This window comes from Bos grunniens, chromosome 4 (assembly GCF_055505025.1).
Source record: "Bos grunniens cultivar Pamir isolate PY7600 chromosome 4, Bosgru_T2T1.0, whole genome shotgun sequence".
Lineage (NCBI taxonomy): Eukaryota > Metazoa > Chordata > Mammalia > Artiodactyla > Bovidae > Bos > Bos grunniens.
The window spans coordinates 3,295,420-3,316,775 of NC_141168.1; the positions used below are offsets into that span (position 1 = coordinate 3,295,420).

General features: G+C 53.2%; 2 protein-coding genes and 1 long non-coding RNA gene across 11 annotated transcripts in view; 1 reads left to right on the top strand and 2 right to left on the bottom strand.

The window, feature by feature from the left end:
- Nucleotides 1–3,879, top strand: part of PAXIP1 (PAX interacting protein 1) — a 40,724-nt gene extending 36,845 nt beyond the window's left edge. For 3 of the 6 annotated variants that reach the window (XM_086394724.1, XM_086394720.1, XM_086394721.1), the window contains 5 exons: nucleotides 1,550–1,650; nucleotides 2,541–2,675; nucleotides 2,758–2,833; nucleotides 2,916–2,975; nucleotides 3,436–3,879. In XM_086394724.1, the coding sequence (XP_086250850.1) occupies nucleotides 1,550–1,650; nucleotides 2,541–2,675; nucleotides 2,758–2,833; nucleotides 2,916–2,975; nucleotides 3,436–3,452 (389 nt within the window). In that variant the 3' untranslated portion in view covers nucleotides 3,453–3,879. Of the gene's footprint in view, nucleotides 1–1,549; nucleotides 1,835–2,540; nucleotides 2,676–2,757; nucleotides 2,834–2,915; nucleotides 3,012–3,435 lie in introns of those variants that run through there. The other 3 variants (XM_086394725.1, XR_015161859.1, XR_015161860.1) reach the window with 3 other exon arrangements.
- LOC147373398 (uncharacterized) lies at nucleotides 677–13,195 on the bottom strand. Its single transcript, XR_015161861.1, has 2 exons — nucleotides 12,894–13,195; nucleotides 677–1,821 (listed from the first exon to the last, which is right to left on the bottom strand). It is a non-coding gene; the product is annotated as an uncharacterized LOC147373398 (long non-coding RNA).
- A 5,064-nt stretch (nucleotides 13,196–18,259) lies between these two features.
- The window catches only part of DPP6 (dipeptidyl peptidase like 6), an 801,122-nt gene continuing 798,025 nt past the window's right edge, over nucleotides 18,260–21,356 (bottom strand). For all 4 annotated transcript variants that reach the window (XM_086394726.1, XM_086394729.1, XM_086394730.1 and 1 more), the window contains one exon: nucleotides 18,260–20,098. In XM_086394726.1, the coding sequence (XP_086250852.1) occupies nucleotides 19,952–20,098 (147 nt within the window). In that variant the 3' untranslated portion in view covers nucleotides 18,260–19,951. The remainder of the gene's footprint in view (nucleotides 20,099–21,356) is intronic.

Here is a 21,356-nt window from a genome sequence, read left to right on the forward strand (position 1 = left end):
AGCTGACGGCGCTTGGGCCCGTGGGCTCTGGCTACGCTGAGCCGACTCCCACGGTGCGTCTCATGCCTGTCTCTTTGGTGCCAGTCCCGCAGCACAGGGCTCACGCGCGCCTCTCCCTTCCTGCGTCTGTGCTCTATCAGCGAGATGCCTGCTTCCCATGTCCTAGACACACTAGCTCCCTGGACGAGTCCCCTGTGCGGAGGCAGCCCCTGATGGCCACCCCTACACCCCCAACCCTGCAGCACGGCCCCTGCCTGGGCTCTGACAGCTTTAACAGTGGGCGCTTCCAGCCACGGGGGAAAGGCGTTTTGACATTTTGTATTTGTATTTACATAGTTTGAGACACCAATTGTGTAGATTCTTTCTTTCTGGGGTGCGCATGCCCTTTGCGCTGCTGTGGCAAGTTTGATTTTCAAGTCGACTCTTGCCACAACTCCGACCAAGTTAATGTCACTCAGCTGCTCCTCTTAGAAACCCAGGGTTGTCGTAGCCACTGTGTTCCTTTCAGAGTCCTCTCTCCCCTTACACACGGACTGCTTCCTCTCATCCGTCACAGCTCTTCAGCAGGCCCAGCAACCTTCATCCTGCTGTAGACACTAAGATTTCAGATAAATCCCTTCGTTTAAGTATATCACTTCATGCCTGACAGTACTTCTTTGTTCATTTTTTAACTTCATTTTTAAGACATTCTTCTTTTCTTTCACTGAGTGTAATGCCTTTTTCTGCTGCTGGCTGATGGACTTGCGTTTCTAGCAGTTGTTAAATCTCAGTGTCTCCCGAGTGACGTGATGGAGTCAGCAACTGTGGTCTCTGAGCTGAGAACGGTTTCCTCGTTTTTAAGGTGTTGTTTAAGAAGAGAAGGGCGAGGGGCAGACCCAGCACGCGGCCCGTCAGCCCTGCAGCGTGTCTTCTGACTCATCCCGACCCCGGACTGTTAGTTTGGTTACGATGATGAAATGAAACGCTTTTCTGAATGAGATGTATTCATAAGATTAAAACATTTTGTGATCTTTTTTGACAGATTAGGTATTATTTAACAATTTTAGATTCTCAAGATCTGGGAAAACCATTCTTTGTAAATTGCTGTATGTGTTCGTGTATAAAAGGAACTTGTTTCTGGTACATCTGTAAACTGTGACTACTGACTCTCAGCCGGATCCAGTGGCTCTGAACTCGCTGATCCCCGCAGGCACACGCCGGCTGTGAAGCTGGTTCCTGGCTGTGCCTCCGCACGGGCGCCCTTCACCTGGGTCTGGGTTGGGGCGCTGTGGCCCCCCAACAGCGTGAAGTTACAGCTGAGGGGGTGGGGAGCCGCCCATGGATGAGAGGAGGGTCCATGGCTTTCTGGACATTTGTTCCTAAAAGCTAAGAAACCCTGGTCCAGGAGGAAGAGTGTCTTTGGCCTGGCTGTTTTCGGGAGGAAAGGAACTGAAGTACAGTCGGAGAGACTTACTCATCCACAGGTTTCTCCCGGGGTGCCTGGAGCCGGTCGCCCGCGGTGCACCCCAGCGCCAGGCCCTTTCTGAGGCCGTGCTGTCTTCCTTTTCAGACGAGCAGAACTACCTCCTCCGAGACGCGGAGGCTGAAGTGCTTTTCTCCTTCAGTCTGGAGGAGTCCTTGAGGAGGGCCCACGCTTCTCCGCTCTTCAAGGTACGCCTGGACGGGAGCTCAGCTCAGCTGCTGCGGCCGCACGGCCACAACGGAGCGGGCGGCTCGCCCCGAGAGCCGGGCGCTCCCCTCTCCCCTGCGCAGTCGGGCCTCCTCCAGGATGTGTTCCGGGGCTCGGAGAATTGATACGGAGAGAGATGCATTACACATAACCTGGGTTCAAAGAGTATGTTATGAATAATTTGTAAGAGATTAAAAACTTTTTTTTTTGCTTTTAACAACTCTGTTCTCATAAAACGTTTATTCAGCTGGAAAATGGAGACCATTCTTGAGAAAATATTAACTGAATATGTGTCTAATGTTTAAATGTTTCTAAGATAGAACAGTTTGGAAAATTTTTTTTGTATCCACCAGTGGCTTAGTAGATTAATAAGGTAATCAGTTTTTTTTTAACTCTTAAGGAGGCAACTTAGGAATCAAAAGAGATTTGTAGTATTGAGTTAAGAGTACATTACCTAAAATAGTCTGTTTTATGTTTGAGGAGTTTAAAACAAAATGGTACTTTTGGTACAGTTAAGAGTAAGGGTGTTAGAAAATTTTAGCCATAAAAATCATTTTGTACTCCGGCTTATCTTTAGAATTTCTGAAAAATGTTCTTATTCTTGCTCTTACCGCAGAATACTTCATGTCTTACAGGAATTAAAGTCCCAGTCACTTTTTAATAATAGGTCACACCTAGCGTATGAGGGTGCTTATTTCTGAACTGCCGTGTCTGGGTTCTGCCAGGCCCACTTCATGTGGGGGACTAGGGGGCGTCTAGCACCGTTTAGCTCCATGAATTTAGGCATTTTTGTCAAAATTTTTAGGTAGAATGAGAAATTATGCACGCTGAGAATTCAGTTTGAAACCAGTACACGTATGTTCATTTTTAGGCGAAGTACTTTTACATCACTCCGGGGATCTGCCCGAGTCTGTCCACCATGAAAGCGATTGTGGAGTGTGCAGGAGGCAAAGTGTTGTCTAGACAGCCGTCTTTCCGGAAACTCATGGAACACAAGCAGAACAAGGTACACAGAAGTGACGCCTCTTGAGTGCGTCAGTGCCATGTGTGAGGCTCAGTAACCAAGAGGCTGCTCTTCCTTTCCTTAGAGTTTGTCGGAAATAGTTTTAATATCCTGTGAAAATGACCTTCACTTGTGTCGAGAGTATTTTGCCAGAGGAATAGGTATGTTCATTGCTCTGCTGCGTGTTGGTGAGGGTGCAGGCAGGTGCGTCTGTTTGACGGGTTTTGTCTTTGTTCCTGGCAGATGTTCACAACGCCGAGTTTGTTCTCACTGGAGTGCTCACTCAGACACTGGACTACGAGTCATATCCTTGGGAAGGCGGTGGGTGGGCCCCTCTCAGTGCTCAGGAGCCCCCCTGGCTAGGGCACACTGCCAGGGCTAGTGGTGGAGCCGCTGGGAGGCTCGCTGGATCCCGTGGGCTGTCCTCTAGAGTAGGCGCGCTCACATCCCTCCAGGCTCTCTCCCGTCTTCTCCATGTCTCTGTCCGAAAGTCCGTTCTGCGCTGCCTTTCCTTGCGGAAGGAAGACTCGGCGTAAAGCTCACCCGAGCCATCTGCGGGTGACCCCTCGGGCCTCTCTTTGCGTCTGCAGCCTGAGAGCAGCTGCGTCGTGCTGCTGCAGGCGGAGGCCTGGGCTGCAGGGGAAGGCAGGGCCCGGTTTCCAGAAGCAGGGCTTAAGGCACCCAGGGCTCTGTGTCTGCACGCGGCCGTGCTGGGTGTGGGCCTGGTCTGCACTGCTGTGGATTGTTTTCCTTAACATGCCTACATATAAATTCAACTGACGCCCCTGCGCTGCTGCCAGGAGCCGCGGCCTGCCCCAGCCGTGCCCGCAGACGCCCTTGTTTTCCAGCTGCTTTCTTCGGGACAAGCGTTTTTAAAGCAGGAAGACAAATATATTAAATATGTTGCATCTTATTTAAGATGTGTAATTTTATTCTGAGGAAACATAAATTATGTTTTGTATTATACGACTTTTAAGAGCCCACATTAGGTTTTATGATTCATTTGCCGGGTTTTTAAATGTTTTCACAACACTGTTAATGGAACTTTAGCTGCAAATAGAAATGATGTAAATAAAGACCTTGCTATCTCTAAATTATGGATGTTAAAGATTTGAAATGTTTTGTACTTTTATTTTTATTTCTTATACTCTTTTCTTTTATATTGAAATCTTGCCCACATTTTAAATAAATGTACTTTTGAACTTTACTTAGAATTGAGTGATCCTTTCTTATGACACATTTTTTTTGTATAGTTTACAGGGTTTGCATGAAGGTGGATCACATTTTAAGTAATTTCAAGGCAAAGTATTTTCTGGTAGAATTTTCTCTCGTGGAAGTAATTTTCTATCAAGGTGAGACATGAACTCCTGAGCAGAGGTATGTTCACAGCATTAGCAGTTACGACAGCACAGGCATCCACCGGCCAGACTCGTTACCACCACAGGAACCCACATCTCTCCTGCTTCTGTTCCAGATACAGTTCTAATACACTTCCTGTCGGGTTGTAGGTAGAAAAATGCGAGTGGAGACCATCGTCACCAGTGACCACTGACGTTTGAGCGTGTTGAATACACCACAGGTGTCGTATGCTCCGGTTACCATCGTCACCAGTGACCACTGGCGTTTGAGCCTGTTGAATCTACCACAGGTTTTGTATGCTCTGGTTACCATCGTCACCAGTGACCACTGGCGTTTGAGCGTGTTGAATACACCACAGGTGTCGTATGCTCCGGTGACCATCGTCACCAGTGACCACTGGCGTTTGAGCGTGTTGAATACACCACAGGTGTCGTATGCTCCGGTGACCATCGTCACCAGTGACCACTGGCGTTTGAGCCTGTTGAATCTACCACAGGTGTCGTATGCTCCGGTGACCATCGTCACCAGTGACCACTGGCGTTTGAGCCTGTTGAATACACCACAGGAAGCATGTGCTCCGGTCCAGCGCTGCCAGAGGCTCAGCCCTGCCCGGCATCACCGCCCATCCCCGTGCTCCTCAGATACTGAGCTTGCTTGCCTCCACGGCAGTTGCTGAGGTGTCTTCCCAGGACGAGCTGGAATTGGCTCCAGTCTGTCCTCCTGTCGTGCAGTCCCTACTGTTTAATTCCCACAGTGGAGGGGAGCACGTGCATTAAACACATCGGGACTTCCACGTCACAGGAGTGGTCAGCACTGCTGCAAGCAAGGCTCGGGCGTCGCCGAGGACGTGGGATGTCCTCTCGGCTCTGACGTGGAGCCACGTGGGGTCAGTCCTGCAGTTTACCACTCTGCATCACAGTTGGGAAGTGAGGCTCCACACCTGCGACCTGACCTGTGGCGACTTCGCCGTGACCCATCTCTTGCCGTGCGGGTACCGTTAAGTCTCTCGGCACTCGTGCGTGACATGCCGATGGTCTACTGGAAACAGTAATACGTCAAGCTCTTTGAAACACACCCCATTGGCACTTGCATCTGTAACAGAGTATCTCACAGTGTGTGTCCGTTGTGGTTCCTACTTTTGTACCTAAGCAAACAAACTTACTGTAGAACTGACTCTGCTCATGAGCCACAGGTGGAACGAATGTTGATGTGAAAGAATGGAGAATCTGTAAGGTCCTGGAAGTACGGCAGGAGTTCCATGAGTTGGCACAAATGTTGATTGCTCGGTATTCAGAGTATGGGCCTGCTTCTTACACCCTTGAAGGAAAGTGAACGTGACCATGGCATAAAAGCCTCTGGGTAGTCTGTGCATCTGTTCAGTCTTCAGTGAAAACGGGGTTTGTTTAAGCAACATGCAAGTCTGACTGATTTGATTAACCTTTCAATGAGTGTTTTTTCAAAAGCTGCCAAGCAATACTCCTTAAACACTCCAGGAGCTGTCTACAGCCAACTGGCCCGCACAGCTGCTGAGCGCTGACTTGGAGACTCAGAGGAAATTACATATGAAGATTTAAGAAAAAGATAAATCAACTTATTCGGTTGATTGGGTTGTAAAGTTATTTCTCATAAGAAAGGAAGTCTGTCAGTCCCGTTGTTTGGTCTGACTCAAGATTTAGCAGAAGTATAATGTAGACCACATATGTAATTCTAAAGTTTCTAGTAGCCGCAATAAAAAACCTTTTATGTTTTAGTTTCTACAGTTTAATATATCTGAAGTGTTACTTCATTTATAAGTAATATTTAAAAAATTCTTAAAAATACTTCAGATCTCAGACCACTTACAGTTCTAAAAGTAGATTTGCATACCCAAGTTACTCTAAGTGAAGGTTTTTTTAAAGTTAGTTAACGGTAAGATCGACAGTTGAGCCCTCCTCTCACACCAGGCATATGTCCAGTGCATGGTGAGCTGGTGTGGCTGGTCTGCACTGTCTCACTTTGCAAATGGGTGGGAGAAACACGGATATGACTGAAGACGGCCCACTCGGTATCCGAACAAGCCTCCAGGGTCATCTCAAACCTGTGCGTAGACGAGTACATGACTTTGAATCCAGATGGCAGAACAGAAGGATGTGGAACTCACCTCCTCCCACAGATACATCTACATACGGAACAGTTCTCCCATTACCTCCTGGTGGGAAAGCTCAGGCACCAAGGAGCACAGGACAGATCTCCAGGGAACCCAGGGGGATGAAAGGCGGTGGTGGGGAGGGAAGAAGAACCAGGCCTGCGCCCCTGGGAGGAAGCTCTGATAGGGGACAGGTTCCGGCCCCCAGAAGGGCTCTCACCCAAGGGGGGACCAGCCAGGGCAGAGAGGGGGTCAGAGACTCAGAGGAGCACGTAGCAGGCAGGGCAGAGAGGCTCTGTGCTGCCTGCACGCAGCCAGTCTCCAGCCGGAGACGCGTGCCGGCTGGTTCATGCAGGACAAGCCTGGGAGAGGACCACGGTTGGCTGTGTGAACAGCCTGAGGGGCTGGAGTGTGGCGCCGCTGCAACTGGGGTGGCGTGGAAGACGCCCCGGCCGTTGTAGAAGCAAAGCACCGATGTGAAGGAGCGTGTGAAGGGCAGGGTGGGCCCCCAGCAGCCTCCACACTCCCCAGCACAGCCCCACCACCACAAGCCCCAGGAGCACTCGAGGGACACCAGCAGGGCCCTCGCCTGCGGAGCCGTGGCTGAGCCATGGGCCGATCTCTGGCTCTGTCCACGCGGCGCCTGCAGGGCACTCGAGTGGACAGCAGCGGCTCCCTGGCTGGGGCAGGTCCAGCCCGGGCAGCCGTGGGTTTGTGGGTGCACCTGGGGGCCGGGCCAGGCCTGAGCTGCTCCGCAGCTCCCACGGCAGGCCTGGGTGCACAATTGCTGCTTCCAGAGGATCTGCACTGGTGGCTCTGTGAACACAGTACCAAGGGCCGCCTGCCTGCACCCCACAGAGGCTGGGGTCCCAAGCAGACCCACACCAAGACAGAGGGTCATGGAAATGTCAGAAGTGAAAGAAGGGTCTAAAGGAAGCATTCAGGTGCCTGAATGATTCATTACAAAAGAACCCCCACAAGGCTGCTGGTGGACTCCTCCAGAAACACTGCAGGTTAGCAGGGCGTGGCCAGGTAAGTTCAGAGGCCTGAAAGGGGAAACCGTGCCGCCTAGGACACTCTACCCAGGAGGGCTGTCATTTAACGTGGAAGGAGAGGAAATTTCTCAGATGTGATGCCACAAGATGAGCCCCCAGGTCAGAAGGTGTCCAATACGCCACGGGGGACAAGCAGAGGGCAATTACGAATAAATCCAGAGAAAAGAAGCGACTGGGCCAAAGTGGAAACAATGCTCCATTAACGATGTGTCTGGTGGTGACAGTGAAGTCCGATGCTGTAGAGAACAATCATGCCTAGGATCCTGGAACATCAGGTCCATGACTCGAGGAAAATTAGAAGTGGTCAAGCAGGAAGATGGCAAGAGTGAACATTGACACCTTAGGAATCAATGAACTAAAATGGACGGGAATGGGTGAAATTTAACTCAGATGACCATCATATCTACTACTGTGGGTAAGAATTTCTTAGAAGAAATGGAGTAGCCATCATAGTCAACAAAAGGGTCCGAAATGTTGTACTTGGGTGCAGTCTCAAAAATGACAGAATGATCTCTGTTTCCAAAGCAAACCATTCAATATCACAGTAATCAAGTCTATGCCCCGACCACTAATGCTGAAGAAGCTGAAGTTGAACGGTTCTATGAGAACCTACAAGACCTTCTAGAACTAACACCCAAAAATGATGTCCTTTTCATCATAGGGGACTGGAATGCAAAAGTAGGAAGTCAAGATATCTGGAGTAACAGATTGACCTTGGACTACAAAATGAAGCAGGGCAAAGGCTAACAGTTTTGCCAAAAGAACGCACTGGTCATAACAAACACCCTCTTCCAACAACACAAGAGATGACTCTACACGTGGACATCACCAGATGGTCAGTATCAAAATCAGATTGATTATATTCTTTGCAGCCGAAGATGGAGAAGCTCTATACAGTCAGCAAAAACAACTGTGGCTCATTTCATGAACTCCTATTGCCAAATTCCCACTTCAGTTGAAAGTAGGGGAAAATAACTAGACCATTCAGGTATGACCTAAATCAAATCCCTAACGATTATACAGTGGAAGTGACAAATAGATTCAAGGGACTAGATCTGATAGACAGAGTGCCTGATGAACTATGAATGGAGGTTCGTGACATTGTGCAGGAGGCAGTGACCAAAGTGATCCCCAAGGAAAAGGAATGTAAAAAGGTGAAATGGTTGTCTGAGGACGCCTTACAAATAGCTGAGAAAAGAGAAGTGAAAGGCAAAGGAGAACAGGAAAGATAGACCCCTCTGAATGCAGAGTTCCAAAGAAAAGCAAGGAGAGGTAAGAAAGCCTTCCTCAGCGATCAATGCAAAGAAATAGAGGAAAACACTAGAATAGGAAAGACTAGAAATTTCTTCAAGAAAATTTGAGATACCAAGGGAACATTTCATGCAAAGATGTGCTCAATAAAGGACAGAAATGGTATGGACCTAACAGAAGCAGAAGATATTAAGAAGAGGGAGCAAAAATACACAGAACTGTATAAAAAAGATCTTCATGACCCAGATAATCATGATGGTGTGATCACTCACCTAGAGCCAGACATCCTGGAATGCACAGTCAAGTGGACCTTAGGAAGCATCACTACAAACAAAGGTAGTGGAGGTGATGGAATTCCAGCTGAGCTATTTCAAATCCTAAAAGATGATACTGTGAAAGTGCTGCATTCAGTATGCCAGCAAATTTGGAAAACTCAGCAGTGGCCACAAGACCAGAAAAGGTCCGTTTTCATTCCAATCCCAAAGAAAGGCAATGCCAAAGAATGTTCAAACTACCACACAGTTGCACTCATCTCACACACTAGCAAAGGAATGCTCAAAATTCTCCAAGCCAGGCTTCAACAGTATGTGAACAACTTCCAGATGTTCAATCTGGATTTAGAAAAGGCAGAGGAACCAGTGACCAAATTGCCAAAATCCACTGGATCATAGAAAAAGCAAGAGAGTTCCAGAAAAACATCTGCTTCTGCTTCATTGACTACACTAAAGCTCTTTGATTTTTGACTTTGACTGTGGATCACAACAAACTGTGGGAAATTCTTAAAGAGATGGGAATACCAGACCACCTAACCTGCCTCCTGAGAAACCTATATGCAGATGAAGAAGCAACACTTAGAACTGGACATGGAAAAATGGACTGGTTCCAAATTGGAAAGGAGCACAACAAGGCTGTATATTGTCACCCTGCTTATTTAACTTATATGCAGAGTACATCATGAGAAACGCTGGGCTGGAGGAAGCACAAGCTGGAATCAAGATTTCCAGGAGAAATATCAGTAACCTCAGATATGCAGATGACACCACCCTGATGCCAGAAAGTGAAGAGGAACTAAAGAGCCTCTTGATGAAAGTGAAAGAGGAGAGTGAAAAAGCTGTCTTAAAACTCAACAATCAGAAAACTAAGATCATGGCAGGTAGCCCTATCACTTCATGGCAAATAGATGGGGAAACAATGGAAACAGTGAGAAACTTTATTTTTTTAGGCTCCAAAATCACTGCAGATGGTGACTGCAGCCATGAAATTAAAAGACACTTGCTCCTTGGAAGAAAAGTTATGACCAACCTAGACAGCATATTAAAAAGCAGAGACGTTACTTTGCCAACAAAGGTCCATCTAGTCAAAGCTATAGTTTTCCCAGTAGTCATGTATGGATGTGAGAGTTGGACTATAAAGAAAGCTGAGCACCAAAGAATTGATGCTTCTGATCTGTGGTGTTGGAGAAGACTCTTGAGAGTCCCTTGGACTGCAAGGAGATCCAACCAGTCCATCCTAAAGATCAGTTCTGAATATTCATTGGAAGGACTGATGCTGAAGCTGAAACTCCAGTACTTTGGCCACCTGATGGGAAGAAGTGACTCATTGGAAAAGACCCTGATGCTGAGAAAGATAAAAGGCAGGAGGAGAAGGGAATGACAGAGGATGAGATGGTTGGATGGCATCAGCAACTTGATGGACATGAGTTTGAGCAAGCTCTGGGAGCTGGTGATGGACAAGGAAGCCTGATGTGCTGCAGTCCATGTGGTCTCAAAGAGTAGGACATGACTGAGCGACTGAAGTGATCTGACAATTGAAGTGCGTGTGTGCTCAGTTGCTCAGTCGTGTCTGTGACTCTCTGCAACCCCATGGACTGTAGCCCACCAGGCTCCTCTCTTCTGTTCATGGGATGTCCCAGGCAAGAATACCGGAGTGGGGTGCCATTTCCTACTCCAGGGCATCTTCCTGACCCAGGGACCATACACATGTCTCATCTCTCTTCTTTGGCAGGTGGATTCTTCACCACGGAACCACCTGGAAGCCCAGAAGTGAAACAGAACCTGCAGATTAAACAACAAAAGGCAAGAGGCCCCTACAACAACCGAGTCCAGGGCCTGACGACTCCACGTGGGGCTCGACCAAACAAGCGAAGGGCTTACACCAGTTCCACTCAAACTTCCACAAGGCTGAAGTGGAGGGACACTCCTAAAGACACTCTATGGAGCCACCAGGGCCTGACGACTCCACGTGGGGCTCTACCAAACAAGCGAAGGGCTTACACCAGTTCCACTCAAACTTCCACAAGGCTGAAGTGGAGGGACACTCCTAAAGACACTCTATGGAGCCACCAGGGCCTGACGACTGCACGTGGGGCTCTACCAAACAAGCGAAGAGGTTACACCAGTTCCACTCAAACTTCCACAAGACTGAAGTGGAGGGACACTCCTAAAGACACTCTATGGAGCCACCGTCACCCTGATAGCAAAATCAGACACTACAAAGAAAACTGTAGGCCACTATCTTTGATGAATATGTTGTTGTTGTTTGATTCATCTTTTGACGAATATAGATGCAAAAATTCTCAACAAATTAGCAAGCCAAATCCAACAAGACATAAAAAAGGATCATACACAGTGACCAAATCAGATACATCCCAGCACTGCAAGGATGGTTCAACATATGCAAAATCAATGTCATTCACCACAGCAACAAAAGCAAAGGCAAAAACCAAGATCACACGATCCTCTCAGTAGATTCAAAAAACGCCTCTGCAAAAACTCAGCATCCATTCATGATTTTAAAAGAGCTTACACAAGTGGATATAGAGGGACTGTATCTCAACATAATAAAAAACTATTTATGGCAAAACCACAGATAGTATAATACTCAACAGTGAAAAGCTGAAAGTCTTCCCCCTAAAATCTGTAACAAAGATAGAACTCACCACTTCTATTTGACACAGTATTGCAAGTCCTAGCCACAATAAAAAGACAAGAAATAAGGGTATTTAAATTGGAGGGAAGTGGTGAAACTGTCATGATATGCAGAGGACAGGATACTATACCGATATATAGAAAACCCTGCAGACTTCACAGAAAAACTCCTAAAACGGAGAAATGAGCTCAGTAAGGCAGCAGGATACAACATTAACATACAGAAATTGGTTGCATTTCTTATATTAAAAATGAAATATCAAAAAGGGAATGTTTAAGAAAAAACAAACTCCCTTTTAAAATTGCATCCCCCACCCAAAATAAAGTACTTAGGAATAAACCTGATCAAGGAAGTGAAAGAATTACACACTGAGAATTAATATAAAACATTAATAAAGGATTCCTCTGTTTTTCACTTCAAACTATCACCAACATTGTTAATCAGCTATATCCCAAGGTTTAAAACAATAAAAGGACTAAAAAATGTTAATAAAGGAAACTGAAGATGGCTGAAAGAAAGTGGGAAGATATCCCGTGCTCTTGGATTGAAAGAACGAATGTTAAAATGGCCATACCACTCAAAGCAACCTACAGATTGGATGCGGTCTGTAGCAAATTGCGCATGACATTTTTCACAGCTAGAATAATCCTAAAACCTTTGTAGAAACATGAAGACCCAGAACTGCTAAAACCATCTTAAAGAAAAAGAACAAAGCGACTCACTCCAGTACTCTTGCCTGGGAAATCCCATGGACAGAGGAGCCTGATGGGCTACAGTCAATGGGGTTTGAAGGAGTCAGACTCAACTCAGCAGCTAAACAACAAACTATCCTCTATAGATAACTTTCCTCGGAAAAGGACGTTATTCTAAGAAGGATAAATACTACTGCCCATAAGCCAAGGCTTGGGTCTCCTTCGTTGTACTGTCTAACGGTACCAGGTGGTAGTGATGACAACCATCATATGCAATCTCCCGCTGAAGACAGTTACACCAGCAGGTCTCAGCACACACCAGTCACCTGCTGAGGCGTCCCCGGTGGCCCAGTGGGAGAGAAGCTGCCTGCTAATCCGGGAGACGCGGGAGATGCGGGTCCCGTCCCTGTGTGGGGAAGATCCCCTGGAGAAGGAAATGCAACCCACTCCAGTACTCTTGCCTGGAGAATCCCATGGACAGAGGAGCCTGGCGGGCTATAGTCCACGGGTCACAAAGAGCCCAACATGAGTTAATCAACCAAACAGCAGTCCACTGCTCAGTTCGCGGCCCTGGTCAGACTCCCTGAGAAGAAGCTCCTGTAAGAACACGGCCTGTCCACAAAGAAGAACCAGACACGCAGCAGGAACCAGGCATGCCAAGGACCAGCCCGGAGCAGCGGCGAGGCCTGAGGGAGGACACAGCCCTCAGCAAGGGCTGCAGGGCCCCCCCGGACGCCCCCAAGGCCTGGGAATGCATGTGGCACTCGCCGAGAAGCCCAAATGGGGCAGTTCTGCCTGAAGCCGACCTTACCTGGTGTCTCCAAAATGGCAAGCCTGTGGAGACAGCGGGAGTCAGTGGTCCTGAGCGCCAGGTCCCAGGGGAGGCTGTGCAGCCGGTCCTCAACCCGTTCCTCCTGGCGGCTGCTCAGCTGAACGCAGAGACCCCAGGGCTTGCTCACAAGGCGGCCGAGCAGGAGACGGGAATAAATCAAGTCTGCCTCCCAGAAGGCCTGGGGCTGGGGCATTTATAGGATGAGGAATTAGGAAGCCGCACGTGGGGAGCACGGGGAAAGGTGATTGGGAAAAGGTGTGGACTGGTCCTTTCACGCAGGCTCACAGGGCCTCAGGCCGCCCCACGTGCCAGAGGCCCTGGGCACTCGTGCAGGCCCAGCTGGAAGGGCTCTGGTCCCATCTGGCCACAACCAGCTCAGCGCCAACCGGGCACAGCTGACCCCCCAGTTCCTAGGAAACAGCCGCACAAAGGCAAGCACATTCCTGTGGAGGCGCCGAGCTGCCTGCAGGATGCACGGGTCCCCACTGCCTTGAGGGGTGCAGGTGGGGGAAGGGGGCTTCAGAATCCAGTGCCTGAGCCACAGCGTCCCGGGGGCGGCCATGCTGCGGCTTTGGGGGGCCTGGGCATCCCCCGCACACGAGGCCCGGGCCAGCCACTGGTCCCCAGGGTTCTCCAGGACCCTGGGCGCTCCCCGACCCGTCTGGACACGGACTGCAGGCACAGCTGCCCCGGGGCAGGGGGTGACGCTGCCCTGTTGGGGTCTCGAGTTCTCCTGCGTCCTTGGCTGCTTCCTCGCCCCAGCAAGCCTGTGACAGGGACCCGACCAGACAACTGGGGCACGCTGGGGGTCCCCGAGCGAGGCCTCTCCTGCCCCGGCCTCTGTGGGCTTCAGGCCACAGCGTCAGCTCCCCAGCAGGTGGGGGCGGTGAGTGGGTGTTCCCTGGGTGGGGGGCTCCCTTTGCTGGCTTGCAGCTCTTGACTCAGGCCTGGTGGGGGGCCCTCCCCCAGGGCGCAGGCTCCGCCCGCCGCTCCCCCGGCCTGGTGTCTGGAAGGCCTGGGGCAGCCCCACTGTGACCCTGGCCCGTGATCCCCCGCGGAGTACCGCCCCCCCCCCCGCCCCGCTTCTCGGACCCGCAGCCTGGGGGACCCTCAGCCCACCCAGCACTCCCCCACTGTCTAGAACCCACCCACCTCCAGCCCAGAAACCTGTTTCCTACAGGTTCTTCAGGTTGCAGTTTTAAGAAACTCAGAATGCAAACTGTCAGGCATCCTTCCAGCTCTTTGGGTGAGACGAGGCTCCCAGGCATCCTGAATCACATGCCACCCACGTCCTTGTCCCCTCTGAGCTGGCCTCTGCCTCCTGAGGTGGGGCGGGGGCCCAGAGAGGCCAGGACACCTGCCCGGGACACACAGCAGCCGGCAGGCAGGTGGAGGGCAGCCCTCTGAGTGTGGAGCCTACGGCCGGCAGGCTGCACCCCACCTGTCTGCCCTCATGGCCTCTTGGGGAGGCCAGGGGACCGGACGCTGGTCGGGGCCAGCCCATCCTTGCTGGGTGGGTTTATACCCCGCCGCTCGCTGACCATCAGAAGGGCCTCTGTCCACTCCATCCTGGGAGATGGGACGGGGTGTCCCCACGGGCAGCAAGCCTGCCCGACCCTCTCCCGGGTGTCTGCCTAGGAAATCTCCCCCTGCGCCTCGCGGGGTATTCTGGTAGAAACCACGATGCCAGGGGCAAATATGGCTCCCTCAGGCCCAACTGCCGTGGGACCTGGGTTCCCAGGCCATGCCTGATGTCCAGTGAGGCCGAACAGAACCTGGAGCAGACAGAGGTTTCCGGCCGGGGCCAGGAAGGAGGGTGGGCGGGCAGCCCGCACTCAGGAAGCCCGAAGCCCTGGTGGGAAGGCGTCTATAGGCAAGACTGGGGCGGGCAGGAGGGCTACACCTCCCGAGGGTCAGTAAGCTGCTTTGGGGATTTTCTAGAATTGAAAGGCCTTCAGTTGCCTGTGGGAAGCCCTGGCAGGCCCAGGAGCACATGCCTGGGGTGGGGGGTCAGGCCCCTCAGTCCCGCTCCTGCGGGCCTTCCCATGTGGGTGTAGCCGCGGGCCCCACAGCCTTTCCCTGAGCCGTGAGCTGCCGGCAGGGCTGTGGATGGCTCCCGGCTCCACTGAGGTGCACACTGGGAGAATCCAGACGGGAGCCCGGAGGAAGTGGGGAGCCCTGCAGGGTCCGGGGAGCTGTGGCCGCCCCTTCCCAGAAGCGCACAGATCCCTCCACGGGCAGCCTGGCTGCTGGAGTGGCCTCTCCCTGCAGGGGTCGAGGTGGGAGGACAGCCTGGCTCACGGACCCCTAGGCCTGCTGCCTCCTCGGGCCCCGTCACCCCTTCCTCCTCCACACCCAAGCTGTCCTTGGCAGGAAACCCTGCATTAGGGGCTCAGTTGCATCACTGCCCCCACCCCCCACCCCATAGTAACTTACCCGCAGGGCCTTTGAATGGATGGGACCTTCTCCAGGGGTCTTTGCTCCACCATCACAGATGAACAAGTGTAGATATGGCCGGCAGGGTGGCTCCTGACCAGGGGAGAGGTGTCCTCATGGAACAGGGAAACGTGGACACCGGCAGGCTAGGCAAGGCCGTCCGAAGGTCAGAGGTCTTCCACCCCAACGAAGGGACCCCCAGAAGCCGGGAGGGGGCCCACGCCCCAACACCTCTGTTAGGGGAAGCACGCTGACTGAAACCGCCCTCCCTGGCCAGGCACCATGGTAACCATTTTCATGAGTTGTTTTTAGGACAGGAGGTCCTGGTAAGGAACACGGTGGAGGCTGACGTGTGACTCACTCAGGGTGCTCTGCTTCCAAACCCTCATGGGCTTCAGACCCTGGCCTGGGACACAGATACAGCGTCTACTGCTTCCTAGGCTGATCCACTGAGATCCCAGGAAAGAGGGCTGACCAGAAGGGGACTGGAGGCATCCACGGATTGGTCGTTTGCTCGGAACAGAGACCATGACACCCATTTCCAGAAAACCTGGCTCTGGCCTGGGGGCTGGGCTTGCCCCCCACACACACCCAGAGAATTGTGCTAGACCCTGGAGGGGGCCTGGGCATCACTCCTCAAGAAAGAAACGATGAGTGCGCTGCCTTAGGGCTGCGGCTGCCTTGCTGTGTGACTGTGGGCAACTCCCTTGCCTTCTCTGGTCTTCTGATCCCCTATCTATGTAGTAAGTGACGGGATTCAGACGGTGGTTGGCTTCTTTGAGCCTGTGGTTTGCAGAAGGGAGCCCAGGCGTCTCAGGGCCAGCACCCGGTGGCCCGCCTGTCCTGACGCTCTGAGAAGCTCCCCTCGGGAGGCCGTGTCCTGGAGGCTGGCTCCTCCGCCACCCCAGGGTCCCTGCTTCTGCTCAGCAGCTCTCCTGAAACCTTTCTCTCAGGGATGCCAGGTGAAGATGAGAACCTCGGCTTTGAATGGAACGTGCGTGTCTCCCTCCCACCACAAGTTCACCTGTCGAAGCTCTAACGCTAACAGGATGGTTCTTGGAGACAGACCTTTGGGAGGTGGCTGGGTACAGATGAGGCCCCACGATGGGACTGGTGGTGGTGGTTTAGTTGCTAAGTCATGTCTGACTCTTGCGACCCCCTTAGGGGCTTTATAAGACGAGGAAAGTCCTGAGCTCTCCCTGTCTCTCTTGGGTACAGACATAGCCAGAGGATTCATCTGTGAACCAGGAAGAGGGTTCTCCCTGGGAACCTAACTTGCAGCACCCTGACTGTCAGCTTCCAGCCTCCAGAGCTCTGAGAACTCGGCTCCTGTTGTCCAAGTCGCTAGCGGACTGACACCCACCCACAACAGAGCCTGCAGAGGCGGCTTCCTCAGGGCTCCCGGAGCCGGGGGTCAGCTGCCCTCGCGTGTGCTCGGTGGATGCCAGAGGCAGGCGGGGAGCAGGACAGCTCTGTCGTGGCAGGGGGTTTAGGGGTGCCGTGGTGGGGGCTGGGGCAAGGCTGCAGGTGGGGCTCCCACGTGACTGCCGAGGGGAACGTGTTAGGCTCTCACCAGCCGGTCCTACATTGGAAGTGGGGACAGAATTCGGCCTGTACACACGGCCTGGTCGTCCTCAGCATCCACACTGGGCTCTAACAGGCTTCCTGCTCTTTCCTCCTGTGACTGGCCCGAGAGCACACAGCCAAGAGCTGCTGGAGGAGGGCCAAGGGCCTCCCTGAGAGGCCCCTCCAGCCTCTCCTGGGACCCTGAGGTTTCTAATGGGTTTGGAGGAGGTGACCGATCCTTCATGAGATCATTTTTCTGGGACTGCAGGTCAGGCAAGAGAGGAAGGGGCTTGCTTCCAGGCCAGGGGCACACATGGCCCCCTGCCCACCTCCACGGCAGCCTCGCCCCAGGAGATGCCCCGGGTGGGGAGAAACGCCCCGGAGTCAGGGCTGTGCTCCCTGCGCAGGGCTCCGGAGCGCCACAGCTCTGTGGTCGCACCCCAACATTTTAAAGCTAATTGAAACCTGAAATAAGCAGCCACACTCAGGTGCGTCACACAAGCCGCCTCAAACACACAGGGCAGGCGCTGGGTCCAGGCCTCCTTCGAGGCCTTCTCCTCCCTCCCTGGGGGGAAGTCAAGGGCGTTCGAGTGGAGCCGGGGTGGTCCCACCGGGGTCAAGGTCAGAGTCTACTCTCAGGGCCTGTCTTATCACCCTACACCCAGTGTTTCCAAAAGTGGGGAACGTGCAATCTTGTGCAAAACCATCAAGGCCCACCAGACAGGGAGGCGGTGTCCTTCCTGGGAAGGGGGCGGAGGCCGGGGCTGCAAGCGTGACCATGGGCACCAGGGTGAGCACGCCTGGCTGGGTGCGCCCAGCTGTGTCTCGCCCCTTGGTTGGGAGGGGTGCCAGCATCCAGCGGGGGTGACCAGACCGGTGGCCGGTTTCTCTGGGGCAGCGGGGGCTCGATGGTTTGGACAGTTCAGTTAATCAAGCTCTCTGCTTCCAGGCTGGGCTACATCAGACTTACTGACTTAAAAACGACAAAGTGAATGAGTCTCTAGCAGATGTGGGTTTGCTGACGCCTTCTAGTGAGCAACGCAGGGGCCTCAACGGAGAGCCAGTTTTACTGCTAGTGCTGGGCAGGGGCTCTGCGTCTTCCCCTTGAAACTTCAGACACGAAACTCAGATTCATGTCCCTGGGTGATCCCTGGACTTGACCGGTCCCGCCCTTTCTACCATCAGGGCTATTGCTACTGTGGACGTAGATTTTAGGAGCTGCACGCAGACCCCTGAGGACACATCAGACCTGGTCAGGGCCCAGCGAGGACCGCGAAGACTTCTTAAACGTCGGCATGCTTTTTGGGGTGAAGTGGGGTGGAGGATAAGCAAGAAAAGAGCTCTCGAGTGGTAAAATAATGTTTTATTCCATGGATGAACACACTACCATGCCACACTTCACTCCCTCCTGCCAGACCTCATGGCCAGGGCCGGCCTCCCCTTTCAGACTGAGCTGGCTGTGCAGTCGGTCAGGCCCTGACAAGACAAAAAGCATGGCCAGCTGGCACTCGGAGTGGTCCTGCGGGCGGCACCTTCATCCTTTTCCCAAACGCTGATGTATCACCTGAAACAATCCCATGACGATCTTCCAGCCGGACCAACTGCAACTGACATTCAAAGCTCGTGGAGATGAAACGCAAACCTCCGAACACCAAAGAGTGACGCGGACCTGTCTTCTCTGCAGACGAGGATGTCAGGGACCTCCCGCTCCCCGGCGGGAGGGGGACCCGGAGACATCGGGACTGACGTTCAGGCTGTCAGCAAGCTCCAGAGGCGATGACGGTCTTCGGTGCGTTTCCAACCGGCACTCGTAGAGACAGCAGCTTGGCCAGGCTGCGGGCATGCAGGCGAAACATGACGAGGGCTTGGTGGAGGGCGGGGGCAGCGGCGATGGCTGACCGCAGTCCTGTCTCTATATACAACGGAGTGAGATACACACGGACGCTGGCTGTGCCTCTGAGCAGAGGACGCCTCACGAGGCCGGGCTGGAACGTCGCCGAGGCTGCTTGCGTGCAGGGGGTGGGGCGGGGGCGATGCTGGCACGGGCCCCCGCTTCCCTCACCCGAGCACACGTGACGGGCCTGGAGGTGCAGCCAACGCTTGGTCTTTTCATGTTCTTTAACCAAATGTCATCTGAAAAGACGACCTACCCAGGAGGAAAAGGACGGGCTTCAGGACGCGTGGAAACGGACGGCGCGAATCTGAGCCGGACCCTGACGCACTTGGTGGGGGGCGGGTTTTTATTCACGACCCTTTAGTGAACAGTGCTGGATGTCGTTTGCAGTATTTTTGAAATGTCCCCACAAGTCTAGAGACGACCTTGAGGAGAAAGCGTTACTTCTGATCTGGTTTTTTTTAATCCAAACAAGTGCAAAGCCTACATACTGACTGAACGAAACCAAGCAAAACAAAGCAAAGCAAAAAAAAAAAAAAAAAAGCACACAGCAAAACAACCCCGTGACCAGAGACAGTGTCAGGTAAAAACCATAGAAAAATACAAACAAATTCCAGAAGGTTAACCATTAGCATCAGCTACAGTGACACTTTGTACAGCCCCTTAAAATGCGGAATCTCCTAATTACAGACAGGAGCAGGCCAATCTAGGGACAGGTACTGTGAAAATAATTGTGCTCTGGTTGGTCCATGGCGCAGTGACCGTCACGAGGGGGTGATGCTCCCGGGTGGGCGCAGGACTCGGGGGGAGGCCGGGTCCCACGCTGCCGCTCGCCAGCTCCAGTTCCAGGGCCAGCTTCTGCTCTGCCATCCAGGCTCCGCTTTGTTCCTTGGGGAGGGTCATGGGGAGGCCCCGGTCACGCTGTGGGGGGGAGGAGGTGGTGGTTCCAGGCTCCGAGGAAGCCCCTCATGAGTGGCGACACACCTCCACTCGGCAAGGAGCTTGTTTCTGGAGCAGAAATGCCTTCAGACCCGAGACACACATGCGATGAAGGAGGCGCCCCACCTCTGTGGGACAGGCTGCGGGGTGCCCGGGGCAGCGTGCCCTGTCCCAGGAGGGGCCAGGCGGTGCGTCGTGGGGCTCAGTCCTCCTCCTCGTCCTCTCTCGCTGTGACTGCGGGGAGCTTGTCCTGGATCCTGAAGCACTCCACAAAGAAGCCCAGGATGGAGCGGTGCAGGTGCTGCTGGAGGGCGGCGCTGCTGAAGTAGTGGCTCTCGTCCGGGTAGATCTGAAAGGGGCAGAGGACTCAGCCACGTGGCCACCGCCCCCGTGTGGGCCGGGCGCCCAGGAGACGCGGGGACCCCCGGCCGCCCGCGCGGCTGGACCCTTAGCTCCGACGGCACAGGGCGTCCTCAGAGTATCAGGGAAGGAATCGGACGACACCCTGTTTAGTAGACTCTGCACATCTGGCTCTGCTTGTTCGGATCCGCAACGGATCCAGGCTCAGGGACCACAGAGGCCGTGGCCGGGCCTGCAGGGGTCAGGACTCCCAGAGAACTGGGGGGAACCGCGTCTCTGCGACCCCAGTGAGTGCAGGAAGCTCCCGGCTCGCCAAGTGCAGGGGCTTTCCTGGACCTCAGTGTCCAGAGGTGTCCAATGGAGACGAGCATCATCATCAAATATAACTCATTAAGCTTGGTGAGGATTAAAAGACATAAAATTTCCCTGAAAGGCTCAGAACAAGGCCTGGGACACAAAACGTTGTGTTCAGTCGTGTCTGACGCATTGTGACCCTGTGGACTGTAGCCCACAAGGCTCCTCTGTCCATGGGATTTCCCCAGACAAGAATACTGGAGTGGGTTGCCATTTCCTTTTCCAGAGGACCTTCCCGACCCAGGGATGGACCCCAGGTGTCTGGCATGGCAGGCGCCCTAGGACACCACGGGGCTGAAAAGATGGCAGCTGATCATCCCGTCCCCAAGTGTGATGACCCCGGGCACCACCTGGCCTCCACACGAAGGGCCCGGTCCCAGCAGAGAGAGAGCGCCAAGTCTCACTGGCCCCAAAGCCTGCGGTCTTGCCAGGAATCCGGGCTGCCTCTTGCACGTGCACCCCGTCCTTCTCTTGTGTCTTTGGTGCCTTTTGACACCCACCTTGGTCTCAGTATTTAGGAAGGCGGTCCTTGAGCTCGTGCCTGTGCCTTAAACCTCAAACAGCTCTGAGAGTACAGAGCAGGAGGCACATCTCCCCTTGCTGGGTCCTGGGCCCCGGAGCCCTCAGCTGGCCTTGTCACCATTACAGGCTTGAGCATCTCAGCTGCTCTGTGCCTGCAGCAGTATCCAGGGGGCCTAGGCTGGGCCCCGCCTGTATCTGCGGCGTGGTCCACTCCGGCACTCAGAGCTCTGCCGCTGGACCTACTGGGGCTGCGACATGCATACGATGCACTTGGCCTTGTAGTGTGACCTGAGCGCTCTCAACGGAGCTCAGATGACATGTGAACTAGGCAGGACTCTGTCCTGCGGGGAAGCACTCCTCTGGGGGTGTGG